The sequence below is a fragment of the Thunnus thynnus genome, chromosome 10 (genome assembly GCF_963924715.1).
Source record: "Thunnus thynnus chromosome 10, fThuThy2.1, whole genome shotgun sequence".
Taxonomy (NCBI): Eukaryota; Metazoa; Chordata; class Actinopteri; order Scombriformes; family Scombridae; genus Thunnus; species Thunnus thynnus.
In genome coordinates this window covers 14,270,921-14,290,710 of record NC_089526.1, presented here as the reverse complement: position 1 = coordinate 14,290,710, position 19,790 = coordinate 14,270,921, and the positions used below count along the sequence as shown (strand labels likewise).

The following is a 19,790-nucleotide window of genomic DNA, read 5'->3' as shown; positions in this document are numbered from 1 at the left end:
GATTTTAAGTGCATTATGAAGGGATCTTCTAGTGGCCAGTATGAAAAGGTAGAATGATTATAGCAAGTGAAGTACTGTACTTAAGTACAATTTGTAGACACTTGTACTTTACTTGAGTATTTCTATTATATTTCTCCTTTGTACTTCTACTTACTACAGTTCACAGGGAATTATTGTACTTTTTACTCCACTACTACAACTGTGGTTACTTTTCAAATTTTACATTAAATAATATATGATAAGCTTATAAAATACAAGAAAAATGTTGAAGATTAAACCAGTAGTTTGTAAACTTTTTGGCTTGTAACCCCTGTGTGTATTTGTGGCTCCTAGTCATTTTACAGATGTTTGAGTTGTTTGCAGTTCCAACAAATAAAGCAATTGTTTGATGTCCAAAGTAGTAAAACCTTCCAATATTTCACAAAAAAAGCAAAGTTTAGAGTAAAGTCTGAAAATGAATAAAAATTTGTGTGACAGAAGTTTGTTTTTTACCCGGCTGATATCAGGCACAGTCACAGTGGCTGATTTTCTGCAAAAGGAGTTCTTTTACTTTTAATACTTTAAGTAAATTTAGCTGATAATACTTCCACTCTTTTACTTAAGTAGGATCTTAAATTCAGGAATTTTACTTGTAATAGAGTAATTTTACATTGTGGTATTCCTACTTTTACTTAAGTAAAGTATCAGTACTCCTTCAACCACTAATGACTATATTTTCCATCACAGACACTAAATCCATTACATGTTCAACAGCGGAGTGTTTACCTGTTTTATGACGTGTTTAATTGAGCCCTCTGTGTTTGATCCTCCAATTATGGTATTGATGATCACCTTTTTCTAGTCCCTGTATTGTTCCAGTGTCAACATGCTTTGGTATTTTATACAGAGTGCTGTCTTTTAGTCTACATTACTTTTGCCATGGTAGTCTGTAAAATATGTAAACAATTTCAAAAAGAATGTCTTTCCTTCACAATTATAATTTTCTGTGAATATACAGTAAATATTAACCAGTATTACTAACCATATGTACAAATTGTTCTTGCATACAGTACTAGCTGCATTTTAACTGCATTCTGTATTGTTGCATATTTGCCAAATATATATAAGATCTATCCTGTTGACATGCATGTGCATTAATGCATAATCTTATGCACAATCCATGTTCATAAACGATGCTTTAGTTTCAGCTGCCTGCACCAACTCAACCTTGCACACTATACTCTTTTATTTGTTTTAAGCCTTAAAGTCTCACACCACTCAAAAATGTGTTTTTCTTCTTCTACAGTTGGATGTTTGAGCATCACTGCGCAGAAGGATGTATGTGCAGAGTTTGACACTAGAAGGCTGTTTTCACATTCTTCTGCTGAAAGTGGAAAGTTTCTCTGAGCTCACTGATGATCTAAGTTTAAAGCATTTGCGTGCAAACATGATTTGTGACAGTACAACTAATTTAGAGCCAGTCGTGGTTCAATATGTAGCTTACATAAGTGTGATGTGGAAACATGAAGCCTGCAGCACAAACACTGAGAACATACTTTACAGTTAAGTGGGAGACATCTTGTTTCCAGCAGTTAAACTCTTGAAATGAAAAATATTTACATATTCAAAGAGTCATCAGACACAAATTATCATTCAAAGCAGAGCATTTTATATGTTTTAAATGTGTCTCACACTACAGCATGTCATCATATGTAGCATTGAACTGAAAAGTATAAATGTATATAAATAAATCTCACCTCAGTTACTATGATCAGATGACAATAAAGGTCCTTGTTTCAGGTAACAACTCACATTTCTCCTTCAAAGCAGCAGATATGGAGGAAGGTATCACTGATACTAGAACTGAGAAGATGTGATGATTGTGGAGCTCTGTGCAGGCCTATACTGTGCCCTTTTGTTAACCCATCATCATCATCATCATCTTCCTTTACTCCTTGTCTTCTTTTTACACCATGTACATTGTATTTTTCCATCTTCGTTAAACTATATCCTTCGTTTCTGCAGACTGTGCTAATTTCAGCTGCTGTTGCACAAATCTGACTCCTCCTCATTGTCTCTTCCTACATCCACCATTGAGGTATTTAATGATTAAAACTGTTTTCAGAACAATACACACACGAGTAAACTTTGTCATTTTTAATGACAGAACACTTAACTCATTGTTTCCTTTTAGCCTTTCTTGTCAGTTGTATATGTTGTACATTTCACTGAAATACAATTCAAAATATTTTAATTAATCTAAAATGTCCCTGCTATGACAGTAAAATAATTATTTTTGCAGAAATACTATTTACTTTTACTCTCTATTTACATATATAAGTCATCCACCAGGATAATAAGGTAGTAAACATATAGGCTAGTGATGTCTATATGTATATTAACATCTAAAATCTACAAATTAACATTGCTTTGCTTTTATGTCTCCTCTTGAGGACTCGCTTGATCTTTGGGTTCAGTTGCTCCCAAACTGTCAGTGGGCAGAGGTCCTGGAGGTTTGTCGCTGAAAACCAGATAAAACAGTCAGCTGCTGTATTATTATTTCAACTCATATGAAAGACAAATTTTTGCCTGTTTTTTATGTCTTACCTCTCTCCATCTTTATCTGTCTGTAAAGGAAGTTTAAAAAGAATATTAGCTCAAACCTTTTTTAATAAGCAGTTTTTCAGTCAAAAATCCTGCATATCATTGTGAGTTTTTACCTTTGGCTTCTGTGATGCGACGCCACCAATCTTCCTGGGCACTCCAAGAGTCTCAAAAGAGTGGCTCCGCACTCTGATGGCTCTCTAATAACAGAGGTGTCAGAAGAAAAAGCAGTTGAGTGAAAAAAACTAAAGTCAAGAATGGGAGAGTTTTTGAAATTTGAAAGTTGAGGGATAGCAACATTCACCTTAAAGTTTTCAATAAAACCTCCGCTCCCTTCAGACGCTCCCCGCACACCCTCAGTAGTCGGGAGAGCAGACAGTGATGGATCCTCCATCATGCATTTCGAACGGGTGGAGAGTTCAGCCCGCAAGCTCTCCAGGAGTGACGAACGAGTGCGGAGCTTCATAAGAGAGGAGGGACATGGCAGAGAGCAAAAATGAGAGACCGAGCTCGTCATTTGGATCTTCACTAGTGAGCATAAATAAATAGAGTTACAATCCAGATGTGCTGTTTTTCCATCTACCTCCAGTCTGCTGAATCGCTCGGCCTTATAGCAGGAAATCTCTGCGTTGATGAGCTTGGTCAGAAGGAATTCTCTCAGTAGGGAGCACTAAAGACAAGACAGAGGGAACCAAAACTTTGGAAGCATCTCAATAACTGATTTATAACGTGGATAAACAACATGTGGACTCAAATACATGGCTCACAGACTGATCAGGTGGAAGAAAAACAAGGTTTACTGATGATCAGAGCAAGATTTGTTCGTAGACAGGCAGTCAGAGTAGGAAAATAAGTACAAAAGATGCATCAGCAGCTGAGCAAAAGTCAAAAAAGGCAGACAAGGGTCAAAAACTAAATCAGAGAGGTTGATAAGACAACAGTTGGACCACTACACATTAGACAATAAACCCATTTCACAGGATTTCACAGACATTTTGACTTATTATAGGAAAAGCTCATTTGTTACTAAACAAAAGCTTCATTCTTTACTGTACACTGAAATGTAATACTGTGTGTAGTGTAATCAGGATTGTTATTGCTACAACATACCAACTGGAGTAAAATTATGTTACCATAGATTTGACTTGTCATAATAAAATTAACGATGGCTCTAGGGTAAGACCTGACAGTGTGACGACGTGCACAATACCAGGACACTGACACTGAAGCAGCTAAATGAAATTCAGCCATAATTAAGTTTATCATTTACACCTCATTCCCACTGTGACATGTAAAAATGTCTAAAAGGCGTATTTGACAGTATGGGGGTTAAAGGGCAGGTACACGTAATATAATAATAAACTTTATTTGTATAGCACCTTTCATACAAAATGCAGCTCAAAGTGTTTCACATTAACCCATAAGAACCCATAATGACACAGGAGTCACCAACCCTTTTAATGTTCTGGAAAATTCCTTATACAGCTTTATCCTTGATTTTAACTCATGAAGTCCCTAAGTGACATCTACTGAACATCCTGGTGCAGTCATGTGACAGTGTGTGAATCTGTGTACCAATGACATCACTTCCAAAATGGCACTGTGCCTGGTCAGCAAATGTGTAAGAACTAGCTAATTTTAAAAAGCTTGTTTTTTGTTACTAAAGGTAGGTTTCAACCCATTTAACAATTCTGATGCTTTAATAAGATGCCCTGTATTACATTTAATCTGTTCTGACCACATTTCTTGAACAAATTGATATAAAACAAGTTAGGGAAATATCGTTATGACATATGTTACATTACAGATCTTTGACACTGAAGGTAGAATTTCAAAACAAAAAATCAGAAATGTGTTCCTTGTGGTCCATTTGGTCTGTTTTATATTCCCCATAATTTCCCTTTAAGGAGAAATGGGTCCGGGTTCTTATGGGTTATAAAGATAAAAAAACAAATGATTGAGAACATTAAACAGAAATACATGCAAAATAAAAAATGAGTGATAGTGCATTACATTAAAAGAGAGGAAACACAGATAGAAATCTTAAGTAAAAGACATAATCATTCATGAAAAAGAATAAAAATGCCTTAAAATGGAATAAAGTGTTTTAATATATGATATGGTGCAAAAGTCATACTATAGAAAGGCTACGTTAAAAGATATGTTTTAAAGTGTCATGTAAAGCTTTCAACGGAGACTGCTTCTCTAACGTCTTTAGGTAAGGCGTTCCATAGTTTGGGAGCATAATCGAGGAAAGCTGCATCTCCAATTTTCTTTTGGGTGATTTTATGGGTATCAAGCAAGCCTGCTGTAGAAGATCTAAGGGCTCATGAGGGAACATAAGGTAACAGGGAGTCTGTGATGTAGCTCGGCCCTGATTCATTGAGAGCTTTATAAACAAGTAAGAGGCCTTTGAAATCAATTCTGGAAGACACAGGGAGCCAGTACTCAGAGAGGTCAAGAGGGAAACTATGAACAGGTGTGCAGGTGCAACTGCTGGACAAGAAGGGAATGGTGGGAGCGGACTGAGACTGGAAAAGATACAGAATTGGCTGTTTCTATGACACTTCAACACTTGTTGAAGTTTTCAGATAAATGAAAGCAGCTGACTCAGCGGTATTGTTTCTTACGTCTGTGAAGATGGGAGGATCAGGGAGGACCGGACCAAAGGGAGGAACATCCTCTCTGGCTGTGACAGACACCTACGAAGAAGAGGAACTACTTTCATTCTCCAAATGTCAGAAGTGGAAGAAATACTGAGATCTTTTACTTGAGTAAAAGTTGCAAAACCACAATGAAAAAATACTCGATCACAAGTATAAGTCTTGCAGCAAAATGTCCTTAAAGCATCAAAAGTACTCATTATGCAAAATGTCTCCATTTAGACTGTTATATTTATCATATATATTATTGCAATATTTAAACCGATTCATTGATGTGTTAATGTAAGCAGCATTTTAATGTTGTCAAAGGTAGAACTAATTTTAACAGCTTATACTGTTATTTTAATCCTATTTTATAATGAATTTATTAAGTGATCATAGGTTTTGTGTATAAAATAATCTGAATCTGGATCATCTGTAGTGGATTAAAAAGTACAATATTTGCACAAAGTAGCATAAAATGGAAATATTCAATTGGAGTACAATTATCTTTAGCACTTGATTAAATGTACTTTGCTACTTTCCATCACTGTCTCTGCAGCATATGCAGTAACCATTCGGCTACCAGGGCACTCGGACCAGGACTGGTTTTCACAAACCTGGTACGCAGCTTCACCTGTGTCCTCCTCCCTCTGAATCCTCCGGACCACCAGGAAACAGTGCAGGAAGTGGGACTTGATAACATCAGATAGAAACGGCGTTTGGCCCTCCTGGTAGACCAAAGCTACGATGTCGTTACCAATGTGTCTTTTTCGTTGTAACTGCGTAGGATGATGAGGAGAAGGGCAAAAATAATGAGTGTCTCTTTGTGAACTTTTCCAAGAAACCAACAAGTCCCAAAAATGTCATCAGAAAAACTGTCTGGTGAATCATCACCACAAGACAGATTTAGAGTCGGACAGTAACTGACCTGCTGTGGGTCACCCTCTGTGAAAGGCAGTTTAGTTGCGACATGGAACATGATTTCTCTGTCGTGAAAGGAAGTGAAGACTGCTTCACTTCCTGTCTGGCCATGACACACATCCAGACCTCCTCTGAACCTGAGGAAAAGGGAGCGAGGATGAGAAATCATGTGATTTTATACATTATATGTGTCATTTCTACAGATAAATAACGTCAGCAAAGCGTAATTTACCCAGTAAAGCCTTGCAGCTGAATTGTCTCTCCCAAAATAGACAGGAACTCTTTAAACTCTTCGCTTTCCTCATTGTTACTGAGAATGTCCTCCTCAGTGAACTAGAGAAAGATGGATGGTGTCTGAGAGGGAGCGGTTATGATATGGTGCCATATTTCAGTCATTTTTTATAAATAAAAGATGTTATGAAATAAAGCCCCAGATCTTACCTGCCCATCTTTTTGGTACAATATACCAAACTTGAAATTAGGAGACACTCTGTGCTCATCAAAAGCAGTTATTAGTTCTGGAGCCTGAGACATGAGCGAGAGTGAGGGAGAGGGTTAGAAAGGATTTTTATAAAATAAGATGTATTTGTGTTTAGTTACTGGTAATTTGAGCATTACCTTGAGGTAGCTGACCACTTCAAACTTTGAAACAGTCACTCTGTCACAGAGCATCTAGAAAGAATATGATATTTTGTAGATTGTTGAAGTTGTTTTATACTTCTATTTCACCACATTTCAAGGGTAATAGTTAGTAGCTACGTCTTAAGATTAAGATTTTACTTACAGAACATATGGTCACTTTATAAAACTTAAAACAACAGTCAGGAGCCCAAATGAACACCGAAACAGGTTTTTCTCTCCATAATCATTCCTCCTGTTCACACCGACGATTAGAAGATCCCTTCATGATGCGCTTACAATGTAAGTGATGGAGGACAAAATCCACAAGCCTCCTTCTGTGCAAAAATATATTTAAAAGTTTATCTGAAGCTAATATGAAGCTTCAGCCCTCCAACTTAGTCAAATCAGGAGGGTATCTTTGGAAGTTACTGTCTTTTTTGCACCAAATTCCCTCTTTTTGTTACAAACCTTGTTACTTTGAAAGATACCCTCTTGATTCAATGAACGTGGACAGTTGAAACCTCATATTAGCTTTAGATAAACTTTTAAATATGTTTTTTCACAAAAACTGTGGATTTCGTCCCCCATCACTTACACTGAAAGTGCATTAGAAAGGGATCTTTTAACAGCCAGTATGAACAGGGGGAATGATTACAGCATGCAAAACCTGTTTCAGTGTTCATATGGGCACCTGACCTTGAAAAACTGTGTACCTGTCCTTTAAAACACTGCTTATATGTTAATTCATGAATAAAACATAATAATGTAATATATTCTTAAAAATGTAACACTCTTAAAGGGGAATTATACACAAATACAATTACTTTCCACCACTGCCATCCAGTATTCGGAGAATAAATGGTTCAATACCTTTGCTAATTCAACTGCAGATGGGATGTTGGAGAAAAGAGACAAAGAGAAAACTCCATGCAGAGAGCACTCCTTCATTCTGTGAGACAAGAAACATGATATCTGTGTAATATCTGTGATTTAATATTGCAAATTGAAAGTTATTATGTACAGAAATGATCAAAGACTAAATACAAGCTGCTCTGCTGAATGATTTTTGCTGTATTGTAGTTTGAGGACATACAAAAAGCGATCATAGTTGGCTAACACTGACTAAAGATCACAACCTTAGTATCACCCGTAGTTTATTCTCCTCTTCCTCCAAACACACAGAGAGAACCAGCGGCCCCAAAGACAGATCCACCGCTGTGAAAGAGTGATGGTACTGGGAGGAGAAAAAGAGGATAAAACAAAAAAAAAAAAACAGTACAGGTAAGATAATATATTCCTTCAGATTTCACAATTGTTATTTCTTCTCTGAATAGAAGTGAGATAAAGCCTACTAACTCTTGAGTGGAAGAACTTGTGGTAGATTTTGGCATCACCATCTCTCTCCATGATGTCGTAGCTCTCTGGATCGAGGCCATGAGGGGAAGAAGAGGTGAGACTCACATCTACAAGCCTCTCCAGAGGAGGGTCTATCCAGTAGCCCCCAGACTTTGAGTGGAGGATGAGCGGCAGTTCTCCACCTATCGTTAAAAGCTGAGACTAAAATAGACACAAAGGAGCAGCACCTGATGATGGTGATGAGGGTCTGTCTGGTCCAGTGTGTTGGGAATGAGCTTTTATTGTTTGGGGAAACAAATATTATGGCGTTCACAGAAAGGTCAGTGTCAACACACATAGGATCATACCTGTATATAGAGGGTTTTTTTAATATCAGACTAACCTTCAGAGGTAGAGGGAATTCACACCGCTGCTCATCGATCCTGCTGCCCTGATGGACAAGAGGAGCATCGATGATAAATAAACTTCTGCTCACACATCACTGGATACACACACTGCAGATCAATTGCACTGTAACTCACCTGCAGCTTTTCAATGATTTCAAACAGCTCCGTCTCCTGATATGATACAACAGACCACAACAGATGTCAGACAGAAACACAGACGGAGAGAAAGGGAAGGAGAAACATGGGGAGGAAGAGGAACATGACAAGCGCTTCAATCAGGAATGGAAACTGACCTCTCAGACACACACGGCAATGGAAAGACATTAGATATATGTAATTAACGTGCGTGGGAAAAGTGAACAGATAATGATATCACCCTCTGGTTGCTGCTGGCAGAGAGGAAAGGCTTGTTCTCAGTGGCAGGAGAGTCCAGGATGTTCAGTATGTGGTCCTCTACAGATTCAGGTCTGCAGCAACAAGTTGATTTACACAAGAAGACAGCACAATATCATCCCCCCTAGTTCAGATCTTACAATTTAGAATATTTAAATATCTAAAGTAATCTCAAAACAGCTGCAATATGATGTAAAATAAAGTCTAACCTTGTCTCATCCCCACATGTGAATCTGTCCACACTGTAAACAAGGAAGTGAGAACTACTTAGAGAAGAAAACAGATCAGGGCACACAGACAGGATTACTTATATCTAAAAGTGATGTTATTTATTCAGTATATCTAGCTCACCAAAATGAATTTTATTAAAGAATCATAGCTTTTAGGTCTCAGTCTGACACAAATTCTGTCTTTACTCACCTTCCATATGCCCCAAAAGTGAAACTTCTCTTTCTGGAGAAGGACGTGTCATTCCTCTTCTCTCTCTCCATGGTTTCAGTGTCACTGTGAATGTTTGTACATGCCAGTTCTCCACCGAGTCAATCAGGGCTGGCTAAGGTTGAATTAATTCACTCTGTCATTCTGTCACTCCTCCTCCTCTCTGCCCCCTGCCTCTCGCTCATTTAAGCTTCCCTTTCCTCCCTCTGTCCTGCTGTCAGCCAAACAGGCAGCATTAACCCACTCATGGTCACAGGTGTAGCAACTACCATGACCTATAAAACGGACACGGTCAGGCTGCTCCATGCCATCGACCCTCGGTGCTCGGACAAACACTTTGGTGCTGGTTTCTCAGACTGGCGGAGCTTGAAGATAGACTAGTAAATAAATAAAGAAATGGTGGGTGAGACATTTTCTCCCAGACCAGTTACCCTTTGAGTCAGTAAGGATCATCAATTATTGACAGCACACACAGTTAGGGTGAGGAGATAGACAGCAGGGGAGGAAGGAGTAGGCCAGAGGATAGGTGTAGAGAGAGAGAGAAGAAAGAAAGAGAGAAAGGGAGAGATTGAAAGAAAGAGATGAACAGAGAAAGAGAGGAGGTGACATTCAAATGGTGTCTCACGTGATGCAAATTTTGATATTTCTATTAAATGTGTATCTTTATTATATAGTTGGTGGAAGATGTATTCAGGGCCTTTATTGATCAAACTGCTAAAAGTGAAATTTACAAAAGTTTAGGAGAGTACCAGGTGTCTATCAAGTTGATTAAGAGTAGATTGTTTATGGCTGCAATGCAGGGACAAAGGCGAGCACTTTCTGTGTGACTGTTTAATATATCTTTGATTATGATGAACAATAGATCTGAAGCAATAGTTATATTTCAGGGTTGGGTAGTTTTATAGCTCGCAAGCTGTTGCCAAACACACTTTTGATCAAATATTAGTCCACACATTAAGCTGACATTGATTTTGTTTGCAATCCTCCTACATCTGTATGATATTTATACTGAAATTTCCCTTTTTAGACTTTTTTTTTTTTTTTTAACTTTCTCTGATGTACCTCATCTCCTACCCTGCCCAAGTTTGCTTTTCTTTTTGTTTCAGTTTCCTATAATTGTGTCCCTATTTATATGGTTGGAGACTATTTGTATTGTTAATTCAACATTTTAATTGCTTCTGGAGATACTGAAGATTTTACACAAATAAATTACATTTTTTCCAACAGAAATCATTGTTTTGTTTTGTTTTTTTTGCAGAAAAACGTCAGAGAAAACGATGTACACTGTAGATGTACACTGAAGATGTTTTTTTAAAGAATGAACAGCGAGCAGAATGTCTCTTGTCATTGTTAAACTATTATTTATTATGTTATTGGATCATTATTACTGATGCAGTAATGTTTACACGTTGTAGCTGGTTGAGGTGGAGATATTTTTAACTACTTTATATATAGTTGGATAGTTATGTCTACAGTGCATCATAAATTATAAAACGATCTGAAATTTTTTTAGGTAATGTCATATAATTTTCTGCAAAGTAATTATATGTTGTGTGATAAAAGTACAATATTTCTCTCTGGAATGTAGTGGAGAAGTCGAGAAGAGGAATGGAAATCTTTATGTTAAACCCCCTCTTTTTTCACCCAATAACAGTTCATCCTCTTCTTGTTAAAAGGCCCACTATTAGATAACTGTTTGTGTCCGTCTTCAAAGCGCCTCTTATCAATTGGCTGCTTATTTACAGAAAACAGATTCAAATTCAAAATTCCCTTGAATCAACTATTTACACAGTAGTTTTACAGTACGACTGACCCGCCTATAACGAGCCAGGTGATTGGCTCCTCGATACGCCACTCTTATTTCTCGCGCTCTCATTGGTCAAAATCCAAAACAACGACCTCCGTAGCCCCGCCTCTGCTCATTGCAGCGCGGAAGTTGGTTTTCGGAGTGCGGACGGGATGTTGTGGATTACTGTAAAATAGTGTGAAACACGTCGACAGTTCTCCGTATTTTTCCTGGAAGATTTGGTATTCTGAACGGTAACAAGTACGTTTGGAAGGAATAGCATTTCGCTTACTTTAATGCAAGGAAAAGGGGGCATTTCGAAGTTCGCTAGCTAGCTAGTTAGCTTTGGTAATTAGCCACCGACGTTTAACTGTCAGTATAACTTTACAGTCTCCTGCATCGTAGTATTATGTTTATAATAACATATAGCTGTTGATTTTGATTTGCTTCGCAGCCTTATCAGTTGGTTATTGCTGGTTAAGACTTTGCACCTGCATTGTTCAGCTAGCATTGTTGTTGCTTCTGTTTTTAAAGGCATGAGAAATCGTTTGACATTACATTAGTTGTGGCGTTAAGCATGTTTAAAACGCTAAACGAAGTTTCAACCGGTAGGTGTAACTATTGAGAGACATTTCCCATTGAGGAAGCTCACCAAAAGTAAGGGTGTAACGATGCTGGGTGGTTTCAGTCTGCACATGGCTCGCTGCACATAATGTTATTTAGAAAGACATTGAAGCTGTTGACATTGTTCCTGTGACCTTGACACTGTGGTTTAGCCTCCGTTGCCGTGATCTTGAAGTCCATGTGTTCTTGTATCTGTCCTGTACCCAGCAGCCTGTTGAGGTAAAATGTTGGAGTGTGGCATGCTGAAGCGGGACAGACAGGCTCTGCGGAGACACTCTGCTACTCTCTGCAGAGAGATGGTGGTGGACGAGCTGCTCATTCAGTCTCTACAAGCGGACAACATCCTCACTGAGAGCATGGCAGAGAACATTATGGTATGTTAACACTGATACATGAAGGCAAAAATCAGAAAAAAATATATTTTTTTCTGATTTTTGCCTTTAGTGTGATTTTTGATCCAGCACCTGTGAAAGGTTTTTTTTTAGATGTGCATACTCTACACTCTCTTTGTCTTCAACACTGATACATGACTCATGATAAATCACTCATCTGTTGAACTGCTTAGCTTTCATTTCCTCACAAAGGACATAACCTGTGATGGGGCGTCACAAATAGACATTGCTTCATTTTTTGGCCAAGAAGAGAACAGATGTGTTTCTCCCTGGCTGATATTACTGATCACTACTTGAAATGCCATCTTCATTCAACAAGTGGCTGGCTGATGAAATGTTCAAGGACAGGCTCACAATTTTTCATGTCTGTCTTAAAACAATAGTCAGGAAACCAAATGAACATTGAAAAAGGTTTTTTCTTGCTACATTCATTCTTCCTGTTCATGCTGACCATTAGAAGATCCATTCATGATGCACTTATAAAGTAAGCGATGAGGGACAAAATCCGCAAGCCTCATTCTGTGCAAAAATGTATTTAAACGTTTATCTGAAGCTAATATGAAGCTTCAGTCATCCAAATGAGACAAATCAAGTAGTAATCTTTCAACGTTACAGTCTTTTAGTGCCAAAGTCCCACTCTTTGTTACTATACTTCCACCACAGCTTAACAGGGAAACACAATGAGGGAATATGATGCTAAAGACTAAATGTGGCAGGTATCCACATGGTATGACTAACTCAGACTGCTGAAGCTTCATATAAGCTTCAGATATACTTTTAAATGCATTTTTGCACAAAATGACTGTGTGGACACACCGCGGATTTTGGTCCCCATCACTTACATTGAAAGTGCATTTTAAGGGGATCTTTTAATAGCCAGTATGAACAGGAGGAATGATTAAAGCGAGGAAAACCTTTCAGTGTTCATATGCCTAGACAAATCTTGTTCTCAGTGAGCTGCTAAAAGTCAACAATGGACAATGCTTGATTAAAAAAATCTAATTAGGTTGAATGTATTTGAAATCAACATTGGAAATCAAATTATCTTTCTTGTTTCTGATCAACTCTATTCTAGGTTGAGCAAACATCTCACAAACGAAGCTGGCGTTTGCTACAACTTCTACCAAAGCGAGGTCCCAAAGCCTTCAACAGCTTTTGCTCAGCTCTGAGAGACACTGAGCAGCAACATCTGTGTGAACTATTCACACAGTCACCAGAGAAAGATGGCACAGAGACACATCTAGAGGTGAGTGTGCACTTAATCAAACATCACCACACACACAGCACAAATCTACAGTATACAGAGCAGACTATTACCAAACTTAGTGCAGTCCTTGGGCTGTTTTTCGCTCACAGAGTACTCAGCCTGAAGAAGAGCCAGAGGGACAGGCAGGGCGACTGGTCATGCAGACACCAGCAAAGAAGAGAGAGGTGAGCAGAGTGCGTATAAAATCTCTCAACCTGGATAACTATTGGTATACTCATTGTTCACATGTTCACAAGAGAACTAAAGCTATTGTCAGGAAAAATTTGTGTCATCAAGTTTGTGTATTTTAAGGAGGTTTAATCAGCTCAGTTACACATGCTCACAGTTTGAAGAAAAGGTTACACTCTACTAACAGATGTTCTAGTAACATGATCTTCTGCAGTCATCCTCAGTAAACAGAGAGGAAAAGAGTGAGGTGAGCAGCACCTCATCATGCCCAGTCCAAGCCTCAGATAGCTGCCTGCGCTCAGAGTCATCACTCACAGGTTCGGCCCCAGTCAGACAGGAAGACAGGAACAAAGAGAGACTGAGGAAGAAGAAGAGAGTAAGAGTTAGCTGGACACATGTGAGAATCACAAACCACATCCCTCGTATGTTAGACAGTCAGATGGCTTGCTGAAGTAGTCAGACAGCTGGCAGGAGATTCCCCAATAGTTAAGTTATGATTGCAGTTGTCATTTTCCCGCAATAAATAACATCTGCTGCTGCCACAGCAAAGACTAAAATCCTGAGTAGCTAATGAATTGACATTAATGCATTATTTTGAATTTTAGAGGCATGCAGACTCTTCTCTTCCACTTTCAACCCAGGAGGAAATTGCAGCCAAAAGAGCAAGGACACATGGTGAGTTGTATTGGACTGTGGCCTGCATTCACAATGAAATACAGTAGGTTTCTCTGTGTCAGATGTTGTCAATATTTTTCTGTTTCCTTGGAGACACGGGGTGGTGTCTGGAGAAAAGGGTTTATCTATTGTCCCATTTTAAGAGATAGATAATTGAATATACTTAAACACAAAACATTATATAGCCAGCAGCAGCTCAGAGGAGTTTATAGTCAGTGTGAAATGTTTTATTATATAATCTTATCACAGATAGAGGTGTGTGAGTGTGTTGTCTCTAGCAGCTGGCTACTGTCTGTACATGCAGGCGCCACACCTCAAGAGTGAATCATTCACAGACTCGTAGTACAAAGTTTGTTGTCACACAACTGCAGGCGGGATACAGAATGATTTGAAAACTTTGCATCATCAGTTTGTAACAAGCAGAGTTAAATGTCTTGATGTGACGTGTGTTTGTTTGTGTGTGCTTCAGAGTCCATAGAGTTCAGTCTGGATGCAGATAGTCCCATCAACACTCCTGTGCTCCCGTGCACTCAAGACTTCTACCTCTCTCACTACCAGCAGGTAAAATACCCCTAATATGTTTGCAGCAACATACTGTGACCTCTCCTGAAATTAATATCAGTGTCACACCACTTGTTGAGATGAGTACATATACCACACTAAATGCATAAAATAAATGATGATGAGTTATACAAGCAAGTCTTCAATCAAATAATCATCAGGTTATGTTGATCTTTGACTCATTCTTGTCATTTCTTTCTGACTTTCTGCACTCCAGTCCTACAGAATGAATTCACCTCGACGTGGCTTTGCCTTGATAATCAGTAATGTGACATTTGACCCTTGTGCTGCGCCTGACCTTGACCCTAGAAAGGGAGGTGAGGTGGATGACGAAGTCCTGAGGAAGGTCTTTACAGAGCTGGACTACCTGGTTACAGTCCACAGAGACCTCACTGCTCAGGTAACACACAGACACAGGCTGAATATGAATACAGAGGATTTTATTTGAAAAGTGAAGCCAATGCCGTACAGCAATGCACTCGATGACTTGCTGAAGAAAAGGTGCCCACGTGTAAGATTTGTTTGGCAAGTCTGTTAAGCTGTTTTCCCCATTTGCTCACAGAGTGCTGTTGGAGGAAATTGTTGGTGTTATCACAAAGCAAACACACTTTTACATTTTAGTCATTCAGCTGATTATGAGCAAGTAAGCATGTGTGCTATCAGTGTTTTGCTCAAAGACTCTCTCCCACACAGCGTTGGCTCTTACTATTACTTACAAGTTCTGCATTAAAAAAAAACAACTTGCAAAGAAAACTTTTAGGAACCTTGGACTTTTATGTGAACTAGTCTTCTGATTCTTCATTGTTTCATAGGGCATAAGAACATGCATTGAGAACTTTTGCCGGCGGCCGGAGCACCGGAACGTGGACAGCTGTGTGGTGTGTCTGCTCTCCCACGGAGTGGAAGGAGCTATATATGGCACAGACGGACAGCTGCTGCAGGTGTGTTTGTTTGATGGTTTTCTGTGTTCATTCAAGAGTAAAAATGCAACTCCTTTTTCCAGACATTTAACATGCAACTGTTTGTCACTTGGTCAATTTCAGCTGGACTGGGTGTTTGAGGCCTTTGACAATGCGCACTGTCCACTGCTACAGAACAAACCCAAGATGTTTTTCATCCAGGCCTGCAGAGGAGGTAAAACTCTTATGTGATTTAAGAGGCAATCCTGGAACAGAACCATAAGGGATTATGATGCACTGAGTGTGTTTTTGAGGCTGCACAAATATCTGAGTGTAGGGAAAGGCTCATGACATGTGTTCGACCACCACTGTTAAATCTCTTGGGTATCTGTAACATCCTGAAATCACCTAAGAGCAAGAGAACAGACAGATGCCAGCCTGTCCCTCTACATGTCCAGATGTTTTGTGCTGTCACCTTCCTGACCACTGGGACAGGTAACCCAGGTGGCAGTTTCACAGCTATCCATCAGTCACATATTTCCAAATGTTGTGGACGGTATCACAACATGACACATTTCCAATATCCTGCACTAGGTTTGAACTAAAAGAAACACAATAATATTTCATAAACATGTAATGAATCTTTCACTTAACCAGGCTCAGAGCTGATTAGTCTGTCTCTGTGGTAGAGGTTATAGTCTGACAACATGGCTGATGACGCCCCTGACAAATCCTCAGACCCCTCAGGAGCAATCCTAATTACTGTCACACGCTCCCTCGCTCCACCACAGAGACTACCACAGGTGTGCTGCTGAAAAGTCATTAGATGTGATCGGCCACTGCCTCTGCAAGTAGCTTCAGTCAAAACCAATCATCATTTCATTCCAGTATTCAAGGCTCTATTGGTTATGAAAGTCAGGGTTTGACTTTTTGAGACCTTTTGATTTTTATTTTGCCATGCACAAGTTTTTAAGGCAATATTTTGTTTCTGGATTACCTGCTAAATTAAGGGAATAATGTTAGCTGCCCTTTCAGAGATGATAATAGCCCAGCTGAACAGATAACCCTTTTAAAGTGGTAATTACAGAATTAACTCTTGAGTTTTTGATTTATCACACGGTGGCAGATAATCACTTTAGGTCCTTGAGCTTGATATCGATCACTAAACAGCAAGTTATATGTTTTTGAACCAGATACTTTAAAGACCGTTGGATGCACGACATTAAATTGAAGCCTTGTTGTCTTCCAGAGGAGATGGACTGTGGAGTGGAGCAGATAGATGGACCGGCAAGGACCTGCTCTCCAAGCTGTGAACAGCGGGATGCTGGGAGGGAAGGACAGGGGGATGCAGATTCCAGACAGAGGGGGGACATGGGGAGACCCAGGATAAAACTGCCCCAGCGCTCCGACATGATCTGCGGCTTTGCATCTCTCAAAGGTCAGAGAATTTGTAAGTTTGTCCCTTTTTGTTATTCTCATGTGGATTTATTTATGAACTATGCAACGGTATTAATTAACTGAAATGTCAAAGTTTAGTAAACACATGCATGCAACTTGCATAAGAACTAAGTGCAGCAAAAGCAGTATGGATGACTTTGCAGGGTTTAAGAAATAGAAGTGTCGTGGAGAAATGGTATTGATTGATTAAGTTTCCTCTGACCTCTGTGTTGACTCTTTTCAGTCTGAATTAAGTTGTTTTCTCCATACCAATGCAGACACATTTCATAAATTGAATGTTTCTGTTGTGAATTATAACTTATTTTAAAAAATCCCAGGTTTAGATGTTAACATAATTATCTGTCTCTGTTTCCACTTACTGTATGTAAAATACCAGACACCACCTTAGCTCTGTGTCTCTGCGTCTCATCACAATTTATTAAGCTTTTATTGTTTGATCTCTTCCTTCTCAAGGCACAGCAGCCATGCGGAACACCAAGAGAGGATCCTGGTTTATCCAGGAACTCAACACAGCACTCCGCCTCCATGCCAGAGACACACACCTTGCAGACATCCTTGTGCAGGTGAACATATGTGTCTTTTAATTTTATATACTGCATGCAGAAGTAAGGCTGGGCAATATCACCTAAAATCCATATTAACTGTCAAGATTCTCCGTCCTCACAGTTAAGGTCTGAATAGTTATTTGTACTGAAAAATAAACAGAAAACCCTGCATTAAGACTATTTATGACTATTTATTTACCATATCCAGAGCACTTTTGGGTAAATCAAAGTAAATATGGCTGTTTAACATATCTTGCGAATGTCAAAATAAGTAATATAGATAGATTTGAATAACACTTTTATGATGTCTGTTATCTAATTTTTGTCATTTTCTTATTAGCCAGATCTTTTAGAGTGACAGTATTTTAACGAACACTTGTGTAACACACTGCTGTGTCTGAAACAACCTGCTTCAACCTCTTGTCTTTAGTCAGGAAGCACAGGTGGAGAAAGTTTTTCAGATCCAGGGAGAAGTTGTAGCTAACCTCGGGGGTTAACTCATCAATATATTCAGCTACTGGTATAAAAAGACTAGCGAACCTCACTCGGTTGTTTTTTCTGACAAAGTGTAGCTCATACTGAACGATCTGTAACATTTACAGTTCACTGCTAACCTCCAGCATACCTGCCCGCCTGTCTTGAGCGCCGCCTCATCATGTCTCTGTCTCTCACGCCCCCAAATAAGCAGCGATTCTCCGCTGTTCTCCAACTTTACTTTCATTTAGCTTCATTTTGTCCTGTATCGTGTTGCCCGTATGACCCTTTTTTCTGCATGTCTCCAACACTTGGGTTGTTTTGTCTTCACTTGACATATATTGCTAATTAAATGACTGAACTGCAGGTGGACAGCCTGCATGAAGGAATGAATTTATCAAACCTATCAAAATGAGTAAAATTAGGTTAGTTAGAGAGTCATAATATCGGTTTTGGTCACTTGGATTAATTGCCCAGCCTTAATGCACAGTGCAAGATATTTAGATGTTACTATAACTTCTCCCTTCCTTTTCTCCTGTCTCTCTTTAGGTCAACGGTCGGATCAAGGAGCGGGAGGGTTACGCCCCTGGCACTGCCCACCATCGCTGCAAAGAGATGTCAGAGTTCACCAGCTCGTTGTGCAAAGACCTCTTCCTGTTCCCCAAGTACCAGCCCCAGTATTGATATGCAAATATGCACATATACACACTCAGAGTAACATACACAGATCCATTCCTCGCATCGAAGACTAAGGGCACAGACTCATTCATTCCAAGCCTACTCCTGCTATACACTCACACATTCCCCTGTTACAACTTCACACACTCTCATCCAAACAGAGGATTTATTCATTCATATTTTCTGTGTAAATACTGCCTCCCGAACCCGCACACACACTCACAGAAATCTTGGAGAGCAAAAAAAAAAAAAAAGGAACAAGCTTATGTTAATCTACATGTACTCGGAAATGGGCAACGTATTAGTGTACAACTTACTAGTGTATCAGTGTGTGTCTGTGTCTATGCCAGTTATAGGGTTTAGATGTTAATCCCTTTTAGTCAAAGACAGAATCTTATTTTTTTGCCGTTTGTTTTCTTACTGCACAGCTACTTTAAGGTTTCACAGGTGTCTCTTTTTAAAATGTATTTTGTACACAGATTTATTTTTGTGGCTTTATTTTGTATGTACTTGTTTTTATAAGGATTTTTAAGCCCATTTTCTTCTATTTGTACATAATGTTTATTGGAAGTGACCAATTGTTGTTTTTACTATAGTGACAAGCAGGGGGCAGCATTGAATGATGAGTTTAATGCAGAGAAAACAAACACATTTCACCACCTTTCTTTCACCAATATTATTCATTTTAAACGATTGTTACTGTCATGATGAAAGACAGATTTTTATTGTAATTATAATCTGCTACAGCAATGATTAATCCGTTAAGTCTTTGCTGCAGGTTTTGAGCTGTACTCATTAGATTTTTTTTTTTCCTCACATGGTTTTGTAAAGAGGAAAACCTAAAGGGCAGCTTCAAAACACAATATACAAGTGTTTCAGTCAGATTTTTTTTTCTCTCTCTCTTTTGCTTGTGGGCGTTC

The 19,790-nt window shown here is 38.9% G+C and overlaps 2 protein-coding genes across 11 annotated transcripts; one reads left to right on the top strand and one right to left on the bottom strand.

Annotated features, from left to right (window-relative positions):
* Window positions 1–2,057: 2,057 nt before the first annotated feature.
* rap1gapl (RAP1 GTPase activating protein-like) lies at window positions 2,058–11,954 on the bottom strand. The gene is made up of 20 exons (XM_067601221.1): window positions 11,782–11,954; window positions 9,326–9,720; window positions 9,115–9,147; window positions 8,889–8,979; window positions 8,648–8,683; window positions 8,509–8,556; window positions 8,127–8,327; window positions 7,907–8,004; window positions 7,641–7,719; window positions 6,768–6,821; window positions 6,591–6,674; window positions 6,382–6,482; window positions 6,157–6,286; window positions 5,846–6,007; window positions 5,214–5,285; window positions 3,167–3,253; window positions 2,888–3,043; window positions 2,700–2,783; window positions 2,587–2,606; window positions 2,058–2,500 (listed from the first exon to the last, which is right to left on the bottom strand). The coding sequence occupies exons 2-20, from the start codon at window positions 9,394–9,396 to the stop codon at window positions 2,416–2,418; spliced, it is 1,692 nt and encodes a 563-aa protein (XP_067457322.1). The 5' UTR covers window positions 9,397–9,720; window positions 11,782–11,954; the 3' UTR covers window positions 2,058–2,415.
* casp2 (caspase 2, apoptosis-related cysteine peptidase) lies at window positions 11,234–19,099 on the top strand. 10 transcript variants are annotated; one of them, XM_067601224.1, is made up of 13 exons: window positions 11,234–11,390; window positions 11,964–12,127; window positions 13,221–13,391; window positions 13,502–13,585; window positions 13,795–13,977; window positions 14,186–14,255; window positions 14,725–14,816; window positions 15,034–15,216; window positions 15,629–15,757; window positions 15,860–15,950; window positions 16,965–17,165; window positions 17,627–17,736; window positions 18,742–19,099. In XM_067601224.1, the coding sequence occupies exons 2-13, from the start codon at window positions 11,978–11,980 to the stop codon at window positions 18,874–18,876; spliced, it is 1,599 nt and encodes a 532-aa protein (XP_067457325.1). In that variant the 5' UTR covers window positions 11,234–11,390; window positions 11,964–11,977; the 3' UTR covers window positions 18,877–19,099. The 10 variants fall into 10 exon arrangements, with proteins under 10 accessions (XP_067457325.1, XP_067457326.1, XP_067457328.1 ...); XM_067601225.1 differs by having other exon boundaries at window positions 11,235–11,390; window positions 11,961–12,127; window positions 13,502–13,576; XM_067601227.1 differs by having other exon boundaries at window positions 11,235–11,390; window positions 11,961–12,127; window positions 13,795–13,956.
* The last annotated feature ends 691 nt before the right edge of the window (window positions 19,100–19,790 follow it).